The sequence below is a fragment of the Carcharhinus amblyrhynchos genome, chromosome 6 (genome assembly GCF_965287045.1).
Source record: "Carcharhinus amblyrhynchos chromosome 6, sCarAmb.v2.hapA, whole genome shotgun sequence".
Lineage (NCBI taxonomy): Eukaryota > Metazoa > Chordata > Chondrichthyes > Carcharhiniformes > Carcharhinidae > Carcharhinus > Carcharhinus amblyrhynchos.
This window is the reverse complement of record NC_137329.1, coordinates 86,259,046-86,280,566: the sequence shown is the minus strand read 5'-3', so window position 1 is coordinate 86,280,566 and position 21,521 is coordinate 86,259,046. Positions and strand designations below refer to the sequence as shown.

The window sequence follows — 21,521 nt, the reverse complement described above, 5'->3', positions numbered from 1 at the left end:
CATTGGCCATGCTAAATTCTTCCTCAGTGTATCAGAATAGGCACTGGAGTGTGGCGACTAGAGGTTTTTCACAGTAACCTCATTGCAGTGTTAATGTAAACCTACTTGTGACACTAATAAATAAGCTTAAACAAATCAAAAGGTTGAAGGCCCACTCCAAACTCCCACTGACACTCTTGTGCAGTACTGGGAGAGAGCAGATGGCAGAATCTTTGCAGATGCTGTCTTTCAGATGAGGTGTTAAATCAAACTCCATCTGTCTTCTCAACTGTTCATTAAGAAATCTCATGGCACTACTTAAAAGAGCAGGTGAGTTCTCCCTGGTGTCCTGGCAAATACTTATCTCTTAATCAATGCCATTGAAGCAGATTTTTGGAGCACTGTGATAATATTGTTTGTGGAACTTTGCTATGCACAATTCGACTGCCATATTTCCAACTGTACGAGAATAACTGAACCTCAAAAGTACTTAATTGGCTGTGAAATACTTTGAGATGTGCTGAGGTCATGAAAATCAATATATAAATGCAAGTCTTGCTTTATTTTGCATCAGCGGGGAAAGGGCAAATAAAGAGCAGATTCACCCACGTGAATACGAGTCAGAGCTCCTGCCACAACCATAAGCATTTCTCTCAAATAACTCCTTTCACAGATCTTAGTCTCCATCAGTGCACTGACATCACAAAACAAAAGAACCAGCTCAGTGGACAGGCCACAAAAGCTCAGCACATCAGACATCACTTGTTGCATTACTTCTGCACACACACAAAGAACAAATGTAATACTTTCTATAAATGGTTAGCATTCTAACTCTTAAAATCATTTGACCATTTTCCCCTGCATGCATGTAATAATTCTAATGCTGCAATTAATTGTGCGACAATAAAATCATTTATTTCTACTAATTCACATGCACCTTGAAGTGAATGTGAGCTAGTAACCTTTATGAACCACTTAAACTGTACATCTGGTACCATGACAACATGATCTATTGTGCCATGTCAATCCCAGATATTATAGTATAATGTTACCAATTCTGTATAAATGTGAAGCTCAATATGAGAGACAAAACTGCCCACAAGAGATAGCAGTAAGAAGTCTCACAACACCAGGTTGAAGTCCAACAGGTTTATTTGGAATCATAAGCTTTTGGAGTGCTGCTCCTTCATCAGGTGAGTACCTGAGTACCCAGTCCAACGCCAGCATCTCCACATCATGACTAGAGGTAACAACAGACCAGCACCTGCAGCAATGGTCTGCTTTTTAATCAAAAACTTGGGTCCACTAATTCATTAGAAAATTTGTAATGATTGCAAAGATCTTATGGGATAGTCAACTCTTTTCATTTATTACAAATGACACTAACAATCAAAGCTTGTAATTAGTATCTATGCATATGTTTGGGAATATGTAATATGAGCTTTTCCTTTTCCCACTCAACTATTAAGACTAGTGATTGGGCAATCCAATCAACACCTTTAGTAGTATTACTTGTAAAAGTGCCCAAAATTGCCTTGGCTTGCACAGCATAATGTGAACATCACACTCATGTAACAACCTTAGTGCTCTGCTACCACAGTAATATCTTATATTTAATGAGGGACATTTTAAAACAATCCTGCATCAACAATTTTTTTTTATTTGTTCATGGGATGTGGTTATCACTGACAAGGCCAGTATTTATTGTCCATCCCTTAATATATTTGAGGAGAAGGTGGTCAGCCATCAACTTGAACTGCTGCAGCCCCCCATGAGGTTACTGCCACAGTGCTGTTAGGTAGGAGTACCATGGTTTTGACTCAGCATTCATGAAGGAACATGATACATTTCTAAGTGAGGAAGGTGTGTGACTTGGGGAAAACTTGCATGTGATAGTGTTACCACATACTTGCTGCCCTTGTTCTAGGAGGCAGGGGACAAAAGTTTGGGAAGTGCTGTTACAGGAGCCTTGGCAAGTTGATGCAGTACATCTTCTATTGGTACACACTGCTGTCACTTTGTGTGGTGAGTAGAGGGAGTGAATGTTTAAAGTGGACAATGAGGTTCCCACATATCAGTGTGCTTTGTCCTGGCTGACTTGAAGCTTCAAGAGTTGTTGGAGCTGCACTTATCCAAGAGTTGCACTTATCCAGACAAATGCACTCCTGACTCTCACTCCTGCCTTGTACTTAGTGGACAGATCTGTGGAATCAGCTGGTGAGTTACTCACTATAAAAAAATCTCTGGCCTGCTCTTATACAGTAAGAAGTCTGACAACACCAGGTTTAGTATCTCCGCATCATGACTGCTCTTATAGCCACAGTATTTACATGGCAAATCCCATTAAGTTTCTGGTCAAATAAAAACTATGGTTACTATCAGTATGTATTTAAAAAACATATTACAACTCTTTAAAAATAAAATCAGTGTTGTATTAAGAATCCAAAAAGCTATAACAATTGCATGTTGCAGTATAAAACCACAGTAAAACAAATTGATTGTCTCTATTGATGTTGGGAGAGACAAAAAAATTCAATATATTTAAAATTAATTTTTAATCCCATATGTTCTTCCGTAGCAGAATTCAGAGATGTTTCTGTCATTTGAAATGTTCATTGCGACATTAGCGTCTGCCACAGTCCTTGCAATGGTGTGTTGTGCAACTTTTACCCTGTGGTAAAGACACATCAAGTATTTTCATCAGCTCGTTGTGTCCAACTGTTCATACAGTACATGGAGTTCTCCTTTAAGAAATTACACATTCTGCTGTTGTGTACACAGAATCCACTTTGAAAGTAGAACAGGGAGCATTTTCTTGCAAGGTTTTTTTTAAGTGAGCTATTTAAAATTAAGTTTAATCCCACTATTTATTTGAAATTAATTTAATAGATTTGAACCTTAAATATCTTCAATATCCTGGTACAAGAAAGGTATCTGAATACACACTTCATTACATTGAATTCTGAAGACAGAGTATACACAAATACACACAGTGGTATCGTTCAGAGCTTTCTCAAATTTGGAAGCAAAACATTGGGTCGAACTTTCCCCAAAAATAGCAGAGTGTTGTTTCTAGCAAGAAAACCAGCAAATTACTCTCCAAAGAAACCGGCCAGTTTTCTCTCTAGATCTTATGACACGGCATTTCGCGCTGTCCTACAGGGCCTCAACATGCTGGCAAAACTCCACTGCTAGCGATTGGGGTTCCCTCAGAATCTGAGTAAATCTCACCCACAGACCACTACGGAGGTTTCGGAGGGGGGAGGCCCTCCCCACTCCCGATCACCGTCAGCCTCTTCTTACCTAAATCTTTAAAAGGTCACATTCAGAAGGATGTTAAATAAGCATACGGCTTCCTTTGCTTTATTAATAGAGGAATAGAGTTTCAAAGCAATAAAGTTACTCTAAGCCTTCATAAAACACTAGTTCAGTCCCTTTCAGATTACTGTAGCTAATGAGTACCACACTTTAGGAAAAATGTTAGGGTGCAGAGGAGATTTACTAGAATGGTACCCGGGATGAGGGACCTCAGTTATGTGGAGAAACTAAGGAAACTGGATTTTGTTCTTTTTGAAGGAGGGAATGTTAAGGGTTCTGGTACAATACATAAGGAGATATGACACAGAGTAGCAGAAAGGTGGGTAACCGCAGGACGTAGATTTCCGTTCAATTAGCAATTGAACAAAGGATGACATGAAATACATGTTTACATGGTGAGTTATGATGACCTGGAAGCAGATTTGATAGATAACTGTTTGAAGAGGAGAAATTTGCAGGTCTATGACTGCTGCATCAAAGGGTGGAAGAGCCTATGTCTGTTTGGCATCATTCTACAATACCTTGACTCTAACATTGAGGGATACTAATGTTAATTTGACCTGAAATAGTGAAGGTCGTGTTTGAGGGGAGGGAGTTCAAAGAGGGGTGGATATTAATTTTGTCCCAACTAAAGGTCAACAGTGAGCCAACGGTGACAGCCCTGGGCCGGAATTGGGCAGCTTGAATCACCTTCAGTTTCAGTCTCACATGAACGTGACAGGTTTGCTTTGATGTCCATTGGGTTCCATAGATGATGAAAAATCAATCAGCCTCTTTACAAAGCTGACTGGCAGGTGGGGTCTGTAGAAGGCTAGGGCTTAAAACGAGCTTGCAACAAGATACATTTTTGTGATTGGTTCTCCTGGCACCACAGAAATAAAAAAAACAAAAACTTCTCTTCTCCTTGAGACAATTTTTTTCTAGTTTTCTAGTTAACAAGATATAGATGCAGGAATCTTAACAGACAGGACAGAAAATTTGATGAGCCATTTAAAGGTCTGTTGTCCTTGAGTGGGAATTTCCAACCTTGGGTCACAAGAAGTCAGAAAATCCAGCTGTTAGTCATTTTTCTGAAAATTCCGCCCCTGATCTCTCCAAACAACTCCTCAGCTTTGGACCTCTGGAACTATTTTGACAAAGACACAGAGCCCTGTCACCTTTATCAAAAATTTGGGTCCTGGTAAAGGCTTACCTGAAAATTTAATCAGGTAGGAAATGGTGTTTCTCTGTTAGTCATAAGAGCTTCAGATAAAAAATAAGTAGCCAGCAGTAGTATTATTGATAGATGACATACACCCACCTTCTAACATGCAACTTAGTGCCAGGTGTTTTTTTTAAGTTATTTGTATTATGCATTAGGTAGTTTAACATTCATTATCTAAAACTAGTTGAGCTGCCAACTGGTTCTGCATTATCAATACAGTTCTTGAGTCACTGGGAGTAAAGCTCATTGCAGAAACTTTAAGTAAATAAATTATGCCGAGTTAAAAAAACTAATTACTATAATACAGGTGTCTTCCCTGTTATTTCACTTTTAACACTGAATATGAGAACAAATAAATGTATGAAGTCAATTATTCTTGAAGGGTGCAAGTTTGCCTAATTAAATCATAAGCTGACCCACAACAAATTAACATGGAAAAGTGATTATAAAATCAAACTACATAAATCCTATTTAAAGTGATCAGGCTAAGCAAACAACTTCAAGAATTTGTTCAGCTTTTGGTACAGATTATTACATACTCCCAAGTTTTTAGATTTCCAAAAGGCGTTTGATAAGGTGCCTCACAAAAGGTTGCTGCAAAAGGTTAGGGTGCACGGAGTTGGGGGTAAGGTGTTAGCGTGGATAGAGGATTGGTTATCTAATAGGAGGCAGAGAGCTGGAATCAATGGTGCTATTCTGGTTGGCAGTTGGTGACTAGTGGAGTGCTGCAGGGATTGGTGCTGGGGCCTCAGCTATTTACCATTTATATAGATGATCTGGAGGAGGGGGCTGAGTGTAGGGTAACGAAATTTGCTGATGACACGAAGATGAGTGGAAAAGCAAATTGCGTGGAAGGTGCAGAAAGTCTGCAGAGAGATCTGGATAGGCTGAGTGAGTGGGTGAGGACCTGGCAGATGGAGTATAATGTTAGCAAATGTGAGGTTATCCACTTTGGTAGAAATAATAGTAGGAGGGATTATTATTTACAGGGCGAAAAGCTGCAGCTTGCTACAGTGCAGAGGGACCTGGGGGTCCTTGTGCACGAATCGCACAAACCCAGTCTGCAGGTGTTCAAAACGGTGAATGGAATGTTGGCCTTTATAGCAAGCGGGATAGAATATAAAAGCAGGGAGGTCTTGCCGCAACAGTACAGGGTACTGGTGAGGCCGCAACTGGAGTACTGTGTGCAGTTTTGGTCGCCGCATTTGCAGAAGGATATATTGGCCTTGGAGGGAGTGCAGAGAAGGTTCACTAGGCTGATACTGGAGATGAGGGGGTTAGCCTACAAGGAGAGAGTGAATAGACTGGGTCTGTACTCGTTGGAGTTTAGAAGGCTGAGGGGGGATCTTGTAGAGACATAAAAGATAATGAAGGGGCTAGGTAGGGTAGAGAGGTACAGAGATTCTTCCGCTTAGAAAGGATAGCAGAACTAGAGGACACAGCCTCAAAATAAGTCGGGGGGGGGCAGTTTAGATCAGAGTTGAGGAGGAACTTCTTCACTCAAAGGATGGTGAGTCTCTGGAATTCTCTGTCCATTGAAGCGGTGAAGGCTACCTCGCTGAATATATTTAAGTCACGCGTAGATAGATTTCTGATAGACAAGGGAATTAAGGGTTATGGGGAGAAAGCAGGAAAGTGGAACTGATCCACTTCAGATCAGCCATGATCTTGTTGAATGGCGGGGCAGGCTCGAAGGGCTAGATGGCCTACTCCTGCTCCTCTTTCTTATGTTATGTACAGCAAGGTACTTAAACTATTTGAGTCACATTTTATCATAAGTTACCAGGAAGTTAAAGAAGTCTAAATAGAGATATTCAAATACTGTGGTTCATATGTAGATAGCTGAAAGAAAAATGACTTTTGAATTGTTGACTTTTCATGTGCTTTGCTACAGACTTGCCGACAGCCATTTAATTCAATAAGATCTCAGTGAGACAGGAAGTATCTAACTGTCTTTTATTACATTGTGGTCTGAAAGGTCACAGGCTCAAATGTTAACTTTGTTTTTCTTCCAAAAGCTTCCAGACCTGCTGAGTATTTTCAGCATGTTTTGTTTTATTAGAGTTTGTTCACAAAGTTCACCAAAGCACATTGTTTTTATATTTGTTCCTGGGGTGTCAGCATCGCTGGTTATGCCAACACTTATTGCCCATCTGTAATTACCCTCAAAAAGCTGTGGTGGGCTGCCTTCTTGAACCACTGTATTCCATGGAATCTAGTTAAATCCACAGTGCTGCTAGGGAGATAGTTCCAGGATTTTGACCCAGCAACACGAAAGGAACGGAGAAATATTTCCAAGTCAAAATGGTGATTGGCTTGGAGGAGAAGTTGCAGGTGGTGGTGTTTTCATGTGTCTGCTGCCTTTGTCCTTCTAGATGATAGCAGTCGTAGGTTTGGAAGGTGCTGTCTAAGGATGCTTGGCAAGTCTATGCAGTGCATCTTGTAGACTGCACACACTATTGCAACGGTGCACCACTGGTAGATGGAGTGCCAATCAAGCTACTTTTGTCCTGGATATTTTCAGACTTCTGGAGTTTTGTTGGAGTTGCATTTATCCAGGCAAGTGGAGTGTATTTCATCAAACTCCAGACTTATGCCTTGTAGATGATGGCCACGCTTTGGGGAGTCAGGAGGTGAGTAATTTGCCACAGAAATCCTAGCCTTTGATCTATTATTGTAGCCATACATAATAACTTCCAAGTGGGGGAATTCAGCAATGATAATGCCATTGAATATCAGGAGTGATGGTGAGATTCTGTCTTGTGGAGATGGTCACTGCTTAGCACTTGTATGGATATTACTTGCCACTTGACAGCTCAAACCTGGATATTGTCCACGTCTTGCTGCATTTTGACAGACAGCTTTGGAATCTGTGGAGCCATGAATGGAGCTGAACGTTGCGCAATCATCAGCAAATATCCCACTTCCGGCCTTAGGATGGAAGAAAAGTAATTGATGAAGCAGATGAAGATGGTTGGATCTAACTCACTACCCTAAGAAACTCCTGCAGTGATGTCCTGGTACTGAAATGACTGATCTCCAACAACTGTAACCATCTTCCTTTGTGCTGCACATGATGGGTCATGTGGCCTCTTTCTGTGCCACAAACTTCCTACGATTCCAAGTCAAAAAGTTAGAAAGGCAAAGAGAAACTACAAAAGCAGATGACCAAGGAATATAAAAAGAAATACTAAAGAATTCTACAATACACAGAAAAATTAATCAGAATTGGGGAACTAAGGGATACACACAGATAAACGGCAGTGAAATGGCAGTATTATTAAAGTAATAACTTTAACTCAGTGGGCGGAAACTTATCAAAAAAATGGCAATGTTGATTCCTGCGCAAAAAATGGAGTGATTTCCACCAATGGTGCCATGTGATTTTGAATCGAAATTTTATTCCCATGAGAATCACATGGCACTGGCGATGTGTTCCCTCTGATTCGCCCGTCCCACAACAAAACTTAATTGCTTCAGTCACTGGGGAGCTCCATATAAACGGCTCCCCAGCGCTTGTTCCACACTTTTCAGAGGGAGTCCTCACCTGACTGCTGGATGAAGTGCAACAGAGGTGGGACAAGCTCCATGCCCACTCTGGGTGAAAGTCTTCCAGCAAAGCTACTACCTTTACCTGGGAGACAGAGGCATACCTTATTACATGCAAGCTCTCTCCAAATGAGGATGGGCCAGCAGTGTTGGAGGAGGATGGACAAAGTTCTTTGCTCAGCCAGGATAAGTGAACCACCTCCAGTCTCTCTCTGGACTCCTTTGCACACCTTCTCATCTCAAACTCCATCTCTCACCCAGCCACTTTGGGAGATGTCAACACCAGGCACAAGACCCTCCCCCTTCAGTCTTCCCCCCACAATCGCAGTGTTCCCCCCAGTAGCTGTTATGCTTGTCACACTCCAGTTCCCACTCAAGTCCCACACTAATCACCATCCTCAATCTCATGACTCCCATCTACACTCACTCTATCTGCGTCATTGCAGGACAAACTCAATCACAACAAGCATGAGCGGGTGCAGCCAGCTGGAGTCATGCCGGAATTTAGAACCCTTGCACCTTTCAAGGAGAGAGCACTTGAGCTGGCCTGGGAGGAGGAAATCCATAGCTGGGGTGCACGGACCAAAGACATACAGATTAGGTGGACTGGCCATGTTAAATTGCTCCTTAGCATCCAAAAAGGTGTATGTTAGCCGGATTAGCCATGGTAAATGTGTGGGCTTACATGGATAGGGCAAGGGAGAAGGCCTGTGCACTTTGTCAGAGAGTCTGTGCAGTCTAGATGGGCTGAATAGCCTTTTCTGCATTGTAGGGATTCTTTGATTCTATGATGCTGGTGTAGTGGGGGCAGCAAACAAACATGAGAATCCTCAAGACACACTGTCATTTTTTAAGTCCAAAGTGTAATCAATATTCCCTCCTTTATCCCCAGTAACGCACTGATATCATCTCCCTTCCTTTGGAGATGGATCAGCCATCCTCATGCCCCCTGGACTGACCGGACATGAGCAACTCTGAGGGAGACTTCTCCAACCTCACTGTTGAAGAGGCATCGCAGCTGTCACTCACATCCAGCACCAGCAGACATTCACACATCGGTGGGTCCACTAAGTAGGCAGGCTTCTGGTTCAGCCACTGGTGAGCACCTCACAGCTGAAGATCCACAGCTGGTGGAGGCAGGGATGTCCCAGGGAACTGACAGTTGGAGAGATGTCAGAGACCAGGGCTCTCCTGAGCCCCAGGCTGATTATGTGTCCCTGTTTCTGGTTGTCCCACAGCTGCTGGAGCTGCAAAGGGAGCATCAGGAAGGGCTGACAGCAGCCCTTGGACTTCAAGGCTGACTGGAGGAGCCCCATCACCTTCTAGCCAAGGAGATGGTGCCATCACAGCAGCACACCAAGGCCAATACTGTGAGGGTGGCATCCACAGCGGAGACCTTGGCGCAAAACGTGCACTCCATAGCAGGGGATGTCCGCACCGTGGCTCAGCTCATAACCCCCATGGTGCCAAGATCGTCTCAGCTCATAGGGCATGGAAGTCCGCAAGCAACCTCAACCTCAGCTATGAATGAAGATCTGGAGGAGGGAACCGAGTGTAGGGTGTCGAAATTTGCTGATGACACCAAGATTGGGGGAACGGCGAATTGTGCGGAGGGTGTGGAGAGTCTGCAGAAGGATCTAGATAGGCTGGGCGAATGGGCCAGGAACTGGCAAATGGAATTTAATGTTGGCAAGTGTGAGGTGGTCCACTTTGGTAGGAATAATGGTAGGAAGGACTATTACTTACGTGGCGAAAAACTGCAGCAGGCGACAGTGCAGAGGGACCTCGGGGTCCTTGTGCATGAGTCGTAAAAACCCAGCTTGCAGGTGCAGCAGGTGGTCAGGAAGGCGAATGGGATGCTGGCCTTCATAGCGAGGGGGATTGAATATAAAAGTAGGGAGGTCTTGCTGCAGCTGTATAGGGCATTGGTGAGGCCGCAGCTGGAGTACTGTGTGCAGTTTTGGGCGCCGCACCTGCGCAAAGATATTTTGGCCTTGGAGGGAGTGCAGAGGAGGTTTACTAGGCTGATACCGGAGTTGAGGGGGTTGAGCTATGAGGAGAGGCTGAATAAACTAGGCTTGTACTCGTTGGAGTTTAGAGATCTCATTGAGACGTATAAGATGATGAATGGGATGGATAGGATAGAGGTGGAGAGACTCTTCCCGCTCAAAAAAGACAGTAGGACTAGGGGGCACAGCCTCAAGATAAAGGGGGGGCGGTTTAGAACGGAGTTCAGGAGGAACTTCTTCACTCAAAGGGTGGTGAATCTCTGGAATTCTCTGCCCGTTGAAGTGGTGGAGGCTGTCTCGCTAAATATTTTTAAGACGCGGGTTGATGGGTTTTTGATAAGACAGGGGATTAAGGGTTATGGGGAGAGGGCGGGAAGGTGGAACTGAGCCACGACAGATCAGCCATGATCTTACTGAATGGCAGGGCAGGCTCGAAGGGCTAGATGGCCTACTCCTGCTCCTATTTCTTATGTTCTTATGAATCCTGAGAAGTAGCTTGAGGTTGAGGATGATTAAGAAACTGTTGGCACTTAGGTACAGGTGAATATAAGCACTAGTGTAGATAGAACACCATTTTGTATTCAATGTTTAACATTAAAATTCACTTAATTCACCCATGGAGCCTCCACCCAGTCTGTTCATGCTACCAAGCTTGGGGAACCACCATGCTCACTGGGCACCTCAACTAAGGATGGCAGTGCTATGTCCTCCCACACTGGAGACGCAGTATGGAGGCAGTGCTGCTGACATCGCCCATCCTCAACCCTCATCCATGGAAGGGGGAACCCCACGCATCCCCCTCCCCTTCATCAAAGCACATCTTTTTCATTTCTAACAGTGTTCTCTCATGATCATGAGGCCAAGGGCGGTTAAGCTGTTGACAAACTGCCTGCCTCGGCTGTAAGATGGATGTGAACACCAGGACCCCTGATGAGGGTGGGGCCGGCGCCTGGCAATAGCATGGGAGCATATTGATGGCACCACATAAATGTGAAATCTTAGTTCCCATGGTGGGAGAGCTTTTTGCTCCCTAATCCTGCTTGTCCCTGAAGCGAAAAGCTATCAGGCCATCCCTAGTTAATTGATTTTTTTTTCTTTCTTGGGATGTGGGTGTCTCTAGCAAGCCCACTCCTAACCTCCATTCCAGAGTGAACAGTTAACCACCTGCTGTGGGTGCCTTAAAGGTTATTGGCGAATAAGTTGGGTTTTTACAAAAATCGACAATGGTTCCAATGGCACTTTTAATTCCAGATTTTTAGTGAATTTAAATTCTACCATCTGCCATGATGGGATTCAAACCCAGGACCCAGAGCATTATCCTCAGTCTCTGGATTACTAGTCAAGCAACTGTACCACTGTGCCACCCACATGCCACTGATAAAACCAATCAAACTGAGACAGAATGAAACCCCGGTCTGGTTGAATAACATCTGTGCGTATTAAAATAAGTCAGGAAAGTGATACACATGCACTTTGAATATACAGATTAAATTTTTTTTTAAAAAGTGCAAGAAGACTGGTAGAAAGTTACTGTGATTCCTACTTATAAACAAGCCCAGAGAACTACAAACCAATAAGCTTAGCATTGATGGAAGGAAAGTCAATGAAATCGGTCTGGTTGAGAGAGCTCGGTCTTTTCTCCTTACAGAGACGAAGGATGAGAGGTGACCTGATAGAGGTGTATAAGATGTTGAGAGATACTGATCAAGTGGATTCTCAGAGGCTTTTTCCCAGGGCTGAAATGGCTGCCATAAGAGGACACAGGTTTAAGGTGCTGGGGAGTAGGTACAGAGGAGATGTCAGGGGTAAGTTCTTCACTCAGAGGGTGGTGGGTATGTGGAATCAGCTGCCGGCAATGGTGGTAGAGGCGGACTCGATAGGGTCTTTTAAAAGACTTTTGGATGAATACATGGGACTTAGTAAGATAGAGGGTTATACGTAAGCCTAGTAGGTAGAGATATGTAAAGCGCAACTTGTGGGCCAAAGGGCCTGTATGTACTGTAGTTTTTCTATGTTCTATGAAATCTTTAATCAGAGATCGAACAGAAACTAATCTGGAAAGTGAAAATATGACAGCAGAAATTCCAAAAGACAAGAAGAATCCTACTGAATTCTTTGAAGGACAGAAAGGATAGACATGTGTAGTGTAGTAGCTGTCTTATATTTGAATTTCCAAAAGACCTTTGAGATACCACATACAAAGTCAGTACGTGTAGAGTCAAAAGGAAAAGAACATTGAAACTTGGAAATGGCTGGTCCTGACCTGACGGGAGTTCTATTTTAAGGTACTATATGCAAGACTGGTTTGGAGCAGCGCCAGCCATTTCCCACATTTTACTGATTATTTTCCTGCTGGGGCTGCTACAAAACAGAAACAGAAAGTAAGAAAATGGGCCAAAATAGTACTCCACAAGAATCAGTATTTACATAAACAATTTGGACATGAGAACTGGGTGTCTAGTTTCAAAATTAGTGGCTGGCACCAAATTAGGTGGTTTGTTTATTTATGGTGGACAAATTGCAACAAAGTACAGGAAGACTCTAATAAACTTTTGGAATGGGTATGTAATTGACAAATGAAGTTCAACATGTGTATCTGCAGGCTAATAAAATTTGGTTGGAAAATTATTGCCTAAATTAGCAAGGGAAGCAGAAGGCACATAAATCATTAAAAAGTAGCAATGCAGTTTATTAAGTACATTTATAAAAAACACTTGTTCATTTCTAGAGGGATAGAATTGAAAAGCAGCAAAGAAAACAGTACTGGAAAGGTGCAAAAAAAATCAATTTACTAGATCTGAGATTAGATTTATCAGGAAAGGTTGACAAGCTGGGACTTCTTTCTCTAGGAAAGAGAAGGCGCTAGAGTAACCTGAGGTCTCCAAGATATAAAATAGTTTGTTACGGTAGACTTGGAAAAGATTTTTCCACTTGTGGAAGAGACTAGAATTCAAGAACTAAATATTAAATCATCACTAAGAAATCCAATACTTAATTCAGGAGAATTACCCAGAGAGTTATATCATGGAACTCACTACCACAGAGAGTAGTGAGGTGAACAGCATTGATGCATTTAAAAGAAAGCTTGAAAAGCTCATGAAGGAGAAAGGAAGAAGAATATATTGATGCGGTCTGATGAAAAGGCTCATTTGGAGCACAGATGCTGACACCGAATGGCCTGTTTCTGAGCTGTAATACTTTGCAATGCATTTTCTGAAGTTTATAGAACATAGAATAAAAGCTACAAATTACTGGAACGTGTTGTTCTTTCAAATTTATATATACTCAGACTCTGAATTTAAATAAAAGCATAGAATACAGATCTTACTTAAATAAAACTCTTCCTTAAAAAATTGTGAAAAACAGTGGAACCTATATAAAAAAGATCAGTTTTCCAGCTGACTAACTGACATCACTGCATCCTGGATACATGCTCAAAATGCATATTTTGCTGTCAGCAAATCAAGTCAAAGTTTTATCAACTTTAATCCCAGACTTTTGGGAAGGCTCAGGCTTCAATTAAAAGCAGTCGATAAAACATTAACCAAAACAGAAGACAATTAATTATATTGTAAAATATGCATTTGAATCATTTTGTAAATATGTATTTTGTCAACAATATTTAAGTTCTGTACTACCAAGCAACAATTTGTACACCGGAGACAAATATACAACAAGGGCCAAACTACAATTGCTGCTGCCTCAGAAAAACAGCCAGCATATTGAAGGACTCCGGGCATACTCTCTACCACTTTCTTCAGTCAGAAAGAAGATACAGATGTCTTAAGTCATGTAGCAAGCTACTCAAGAACAGCTTCTTCCCTGCTGCCATCAGACTTTTGAATAGACCCACCTTGTTAAGTTGATCTTTCCCTACCAGTCCCCCCCCCACCAAGCTACGACTGTAACACTACATTCTGCAGCATTTCCTTTCCTTCTCTATGTATGGTATGTCTTGTCTATATAGGGAGTAAGAAACAATACTTTTCACTGTATACTAATACATGTGACAATAATAAATCAAATCAAAATCAGAGGTGGATTTGGTAAAGGCCCCCTCTGATGCCATTTGGTGGCACAGTAATTAGCACTGCTGCCTCATTGCACCAGGGACCAGGGTTTGATTCCTGACTTGGGTCACTGTCTGTGCAGGGTCTGCAAGTTCTCTCCGTATCTGTATGGGTTCCCTCCGGATGCTCCAATTTCCTCCCACAGTCAGAAAGACAAGCTGATTAGATGCACTGGCCATGCTAAGTTCTCCCTCAATGTACCTGAACAGGCACTGGAGTGTGGTGACTTGGGGTTTTTCACAGAAATTTCATTAGTGTTAATGTAAGCCTACTTGTGATATTAATAAATAAACTTAATTCGGGATATCAACAACATAGTCCAAGTTACGGGAAAGTTAGGCACAGGTGAGCTAGCTGTCAACTTTATCCAAGAGTGTATTAAAACCCAAGGCTGTGCCAGTAGTCATTTTCCGATGAATTGATAATGCTACAGTGAGACAGGCTCACGTTAGAGCAAGTGTTTATGCGAAAGGAGGTTGAACAGATTGGTAATACTAACAGGCCAGGTCTTTATGCTTTGTCTGAGGTGCACAAATTTCTTTTGTTTTTCTATTTGATCTATTTATGTTACTATATTATTTCAATAGACCAATGCATCATAAACAGTATCCTTTGAAACATTTCTGCACCATGAACACTCTGAAGCTGAAGGGATCTGGGAATGTAACTAATGATACCACTAAACATGAGACAATGTACTCTCAGCAAGGAATGTGTTCCTGTGCATGGTTTCAATTTGGTGTGCCTTCATCTCAAGTCAAATGAGAAGAGGTATTTTGCTGAGTTCAAACTCCTCTGTTCCAACTATTCCACCACAAACCAACATCCCTGAACATGCTGAATCATTGAAAGCATGTCTAGCTGATCTAGCACACACAGCAATATAGAAACATAGAAGCAGGAGAAGGTCATTTGGCCCCTCGAGCCTGCTCCACTATTTATTACGAGATGTCTGATCATCCAACTCAATAGCCTAATCTTGCTTTCTCCCCATAACCTTTGATTCCACTTAGCCTCAAGTGTTATATCTAGCCACCTCCTGAATATATTCAATGTTTTGGCATCAACTAGTTCTTGTGGTTTTACAGGCTCACACTCTTTGCATGAAGAATTGTCTCCTCATCTTCATCCCAAATGGTCTACCCGAATCCTCAAACTGTGACCTCTGATTCTGGACTCCCCCAACCATCGGGAACATCCTCTTTGCATCTACCCTGTCTAGTCCTGTTAGAATTTTATAAGTCTCTGAGATCCCCATTCATTCATCTGAACTCCAGCAAAAACAATCCTAACTTAGTCAATCTCTCCTCACACATCAATCCCAACAGTCCCGTAATAGCCTGGTAAACCTTTGCTGCACTCCCTTGGGATCAAGAACATCCTTCCTCAGAAAAGGAGACCAAAACTGCACACAATATTGGTACGGCCTCACCAAGGCACTGTATAATTTCAACAACACATCTCTGCTCTTGCACTCGAAACCTCTCGCAATGAAGGCCAACATATGGAAGAACCATTTCCTTCTTTACTGCTTGCTGTACCTGCATGCTTAACTTCAGCATCTGGTGAACAAAGACACCCAGGTCCTGTTGCACACTCCCCTCTCCCAATTTACTACCATTCAGGTAGTAATCTGACTTCTTGTTTTTGCTTCCAAAGTGAATAACCTCACATTTATCCAAATAATATTGCATCTGCCATTGATTTGCCCACTCACTCAACCAGTCCAGCTCATGCTGAAGGATCTCTGCATCATATTGCAGGATTCCGAATGACCTGCCTGATTTTCATGTGCAATGTGAATGTCTGATAGCGTTGTGAGGCCTTAAATCTAATCTGGGCATACACATCAGTAAACCTGACAAAGGGATGGGAATACTCATCCTGAGCATGCATTACTATGTCAACAGAATGTGCGCTATTCTTAATGATGTGTCCAAATTCATATCAATTGGACCTGCTACTCAACATGACCTGAGTGTCTTGCTTGAAAGTAAACTAAAAAGAAAGCTTGCTGGATTGTGTTAGAGCGATAAGCTACCATGTGATATAAACGACAAAGTTTGTCCTCATAATTCACTGCACCTGCACATGTATGGGCTAGCTGAGACAGAAAAAAAGTGATATCCCTTCATGCCGTATCTTATCTATGACTAGTTCTGCACAACACGAATTACTCAAATGATTGGGTGAATTGTTTCAACCAGCCTCGGGTGAGTTTTCGACATACACAATAAAGGATTCCTTCATATTTGCAAAGTCCATACAGGACTTGCACATTGATCGTAATGCTGCGTCCATGTGACATTGCTAGCCTTTTCACCAATGTTTCACTTAAGGAAGCCATAGATATTTTGCACTTCTGCACTATATCATAGCGATCTAGACCTACCACCATAACGTGAATCGGTATTCATTGAACTTATGAACTTGGAAATTTACGCAATTGAGTTCAGCTTTAATGATACCATGTGTGCCCAAATAGATGGTGTTGTCATGGATCTTCTCTAGGCCCAGCTCTTGCATACATCCTTGTCAGGTTCCATGACAAACCTGTGTCCGACAGAATGACACCTAACCTCCTACCCAATGCACATTTCTGACATGTGGATGATAAGCTTGCTACGTCTGTGTCTGTAGCTGCATGTAATAATTTCTTTACATGCCTTAATTGGCTCTATCCTGTATTCAAATTTACCTTTGAAATGGCGCAGTCAACTGAACTCCTTTCCTTTGCATACTAGTTGAGAAATCTGCCAGGGGGTTCTCTCGCACGGTCTACTGCAAGCTTACTTTTACTGGACAATATACATTCTGGGATTCTTACAACTTTATGCACTATAAGGTTGGCCTTATTGGCTACCTCGTAAAGCAGGCCCAAGCCATTTCTTCACCATGCAAGCTTGATGCTGAAATAAGGCGCATCAGAGATATCCTACAAGATAATCTGCTCAGATTATTTTGTGCATAAACTCATGAACAGGCCGAAGACCATTACTTTTGGCCCTAAAAGTGCCCAGTCTTCCGCAGATTACTTTAAAAGGAAAGGTAACTCAAAAATTCTTGAATTGACAATTAAGAGGATGTCAGCTTTTACTTTCAATATTCTATTTAATAATTCATTCTTTAATGTTTACATTGCTAAACTGGTTCCAGAAGGCAAACCGCCACCATCTTCTCAAGGGTAATTAAGGGTAATTGATTAACATTGATGAAATGTGGGCATTGCTGGCAAAGCCAATGAATAAAAGAATTAACTAAGTACTGCTCATGTTTTGTTAGGTAGATAACCTAAACAAACCCTTTCTATCAAATAATCTGCATGCAGCACTTTATCCAAATCATCGATGTACATAATGGATAGAAACACTCACCTATACCCATTTCAAAACAGTCTTGAACCCTTCTCTTCCTTCTCCCTTATGACCATTTTTTCATTCCATTTGCTATCTTCCTCCTAATTCCAAACACCAGAACTGTTTCAATTGTCTCCCATGTGGTACCTTGTCAAAAAATTTCTGAAATTCCCTGTCGGTTATATTCACTCTATTATTCACACACAAAACTATGAACATCACTGCCCTACAATCACTATTTTCTATGGTATTACCCAAATATTTTAATTCGAATACTTTAAATTTATTTGCAGTCCCTCAGGATTGAAGATGACTCGCTTCCATGCTGATCCAATGGATTCTGAAATGTCCAATGTGTGATCTGCAGAATCTGCCACAAGGTGGGGTGGGTGGTGTCTGAACAGCTGGGTAAATTGGATGGTTTGGAGGTTTGTCTGCCCCTTCTGAGATCTCAGATTCAGCTCTGCACACCCCTGATGAAGTCTGTCCATGTGTTTGGTGCCAGGAATTTGTAGTACTTGCTGAACTGAGAGTTATCAAAGACATGGATGAAATAGATGTGGAGACAGTGGCCATCCAATCCATAAGTGTATTGTTAGAATGGGCCACAAGTTTCACTGTAAAGGATAGGCTCCAAACTGCCCAGAGTCTTGTGTGAGAGATGGGCATTTCAGTAGCAAATGAGCAAAGGCCAGGGAAAACTTGAACAATGTTAAGGAGGGTGGAAATAGGCAGACATTGCAATAGTGCCACAATTATAGTGTGCTGCACACTTCATCTACAATTGCTTTGGAATTAGACAAAATCTTAAAATTTCAATAGTCCATCCTAAATCTTTATTCTGAATTAATGATGTTTCCTTAAACCATTCCAAGGCTTAAGTCTTCACAATCCCACCGAGAAGTCCAAACAAGGTGTTGATCAATCATGGCAAAAGGGACTGCCCAACATGAGAATTTTATATGTTGTCCATTACAAAAATTTCTTCAACACCAAGGATTGCAAGCCAAGGATTTCATTCCTCGTTTTACAATAGTTGACCAGACATTAACCCAGTCAGCAGTTAAAAAGAATTTTTAAAGATCACAAGGAGAATTTAAATAAAAATTGATATTAATAAGTATCTTTGAAAACAAGAAAAAAAATCATGCCTTGTTCATTTTGCTTCATTTATTACCTAGCTTTATCTCCTCAGTAAAAAGGCTCTATCAAGGTCGTAATGATTACAACTCTACAAAGAAAAATAAATCCGACAAACACTGCCAAATAGACCAGCCAATATTTAAGTAGCAGTACTTCTTCCTGTTGAAGATTTAACTCTTTACCGACCAGTAGAGATGCTTAAAGAACATCTCTAAACCTCAAAAGACATGATTTATTTACTTCAGAATGAAAAAAAAGGTAGCCCTAGTGAAGAATTATGTCTGAAACATCAACATGTTCCTTTCTTTATTGATGCTGCCTGACTGGCTGGCCACTGGCTTCATTTTCTGTTTCAGAGTTCCAGCATTTTGTCTTTTTAACTGTCTGCATTCTCCATTTATTCTCTATCTTTGTTTTGCTACTACCTGCCACTGCACCCTATCGCCACCAAGCACACACCCCAGTATTTGTGCACCATTTTCCCGAAGTAGTCCATATCCACCTGTCAATATTAGCTAATCTCCCTGAAACTATTTGGTTCTATATGGCCAGCGTCGCTCTCTTCACCCACTCACATCTCCACGGGAACGGCCGGATAGGGAATAGGCACAGGAACTCGGATAAAAAATTTCCTCTAACTGCCAGCAACCGCAATCCTATCCTTGTTTACACCAACTAACCAAACATCTGGCTCCGTTCTGCCCAACTGCACGCTTTAAAAATATGCGCTAAAGCAGTGAGAACGAGAAATGTCTTCAGTACAGGAGACAAATCCTTATTTACTCCAAATACAACCAAAGTTTTCTCCATTATTTCAGTTTTGTTTCTAAACAGTTCACGACCAACATTAATGGAGTCCCGAAAGTAAACAACTTGGACTCAGGGAAAGGATTGCTGAGGATCGCAGCACTGAGGAAACGTTTTACGTGAAGTTTTAGATACCAGCGCTGAACACTGGAATGTCAGCCCCGGAATGGGGGCGATGGCTCGCAGCCAGCTTCAATTCCAGTGTTTAAAGTCGCCTGCTGAACACTCACTCCTCCCACAACATACCCGGCGCTCCCTTACCCGTTTCTCCCAGTGTCTCCTGTCTGGGGAGGGAATCGTTCATGTCCCTCTTCTTTACAGCGACCCTCCTGAAATCTTGCTGCATACTGATCTTCTTTAGTGCAGAGTGGGGGAGAAAACAAAACCCAACTAAACTAAAATACAAGGCACGATCACAGCAAGGTCAGCGCCTCTGCAAATAGCTCACATTGCACAGCACCCACTGCTGCCGGAACGCTCTCACAGTGTCACTGCGTCCCGCAGCAGCGGCGCCAGGGAAACTTCCCAATCATAGCCCGAACTACCGCCTCATCATCCAGGTAACCCCGCCCCCCATCGCCCAGGTAACCCCGCCCCCCCATCGCCCAGGCAGCCCCGCCCCCCCATCGCCCAGGTAGCCCCGCCCCCCATCGCCCAGGTAACCCCACCCCCCATCGCCCAGGTAACCCCGCCCCCCCCATCGCCCAGGTAACCCCGCCCCAAGACACAGGTAATTCCACTCTTATCATCCAGGTAACCCCACCCCCCCATCGCCCAGGTAACCCTGCCCCACCATCGCCCAGGTAACCCCGCCCCAAGACACAGGTAATTCCACTCTTATCATCCAGGTAACCCCGCCCCCCCATCGCCCAGGTAATCCCGCCCCAAGACACAGGTAATTCCACTCTTATCATCCAGGTAACCCCGCCCCCCCATCGCCCAGGTAATCCCGCCCCCCATCGCCCAGGTAACCCCGCCCCAAGACACAGGTAATTCCACTCTTATCATCCAGGTAACACTGCCCCCTTCACCAAAGTAACACATCTCCAGGTAACACCACCCTCATCACCCAGGTAACACCGCCCCCTTCACCAAAGTAACACATCCCCAGGTAACACCTCCCCAAACATCCAGATAACATTATCCATATCATTCAGGTAACACAGCCCCCAGCACCCAGACAGCATTGCCCCCCATCACCCAGGTGATCACCCTATGATGACTTTTTTAGCAGTCTGGAACTGTACTCTTGCCTCTCCATCCAACCTTGTCCCCATGAGGCTAAAAAGGTTTTTTTCCCTAAGATTTTTATCTTTTCTGGCCAGGACTTCTCTTCCAACATAGAACGGTTTGGTGGGAATGACACCAAAATAACAGTCTAATCTGAATAATATCATTGGAACTGGATATGCATACTTAACAGGAGACTTTAATTGCTCAGTAGAAATTGGAGCATGCAAAACATGCAATGTTAGTGGGTGAATCACAAAGGTGAATTTAACAGTCCAGCCAGTTTACTGCCCGGAAATGGGAAACCCAAAACTTTGGATGACTAACATCACCGCCCATTACCTAGCTAACCACATCCCTATCACTAAAGTATTCTTGTCTACCTCCAGGTGGACCTGTTGTTCAGTCTGTCTGGAGAATCACCTGGGCTGTCAGTCACAGTGACCTTGCAATTAATCAACTTATGCTAACAGCGTCTACAGAAAGCATTGCTGAAGTGGTGAACTGTACCCTATGCCTCTCTGTAACTTTTATTTTACTGATAATTGTAACACTTCTCAGATGTCCATAGTCTGTATTTATGTTGTACTTGGCTACAGTGTTAATATTCTGTCTCCATAATGATTGAATTTCCTCAATCTGTATTTTTCCTGGAGCCTTTTGTCAGTCAGATATTGGTAAGAGGTGAAATTGGCTGTCTTAAAGGAAAAGTGTACATAAACATGAACAAGTGTACATGAAGGGAAATAATTCTTGTTTTTACATAGAACATAATTTAAAATATCACAATTTTAGCATAGTTTTAATTTGTGGTTGAGTTCAGGGTTATGAATCGCCCCTCAGCAAGCAGCTATCT

General features: G+C 42.5%; 1 protein-coding gene across 2 annotated transcripts in view; it reads right to left on the bottom strand.

Moving 5' to 3' along the window:
• The window catches only part of LOC145344070 (FYVE, RhoGEF and PH domain-containing protein 4-like), a 252,417-nt gene extending 232,474 nt beyond the window's left edge, over positions 1–19,943 (bottom strand). The window contains exon 1 of one of the 2 annotated variants that reach the window (XM_080190864.1): positions 19,697–19,943. In XM_080190864.1, coding sequence (XP_080046990.1) covers positions 19,697–19,781 — 85 coding nt within the window. In that variant the 5' untranslated portion in view covers positions 19,782–19,943. The remainder of the gene's footprint in view (positions 1–19,696) is intronic. The other variant, XM_080190865.1, reaches the window with a different exon arrangement.
• Between the last annotated feature and the right edge of the window lie 1,578 nt (positions 19,944–21,521).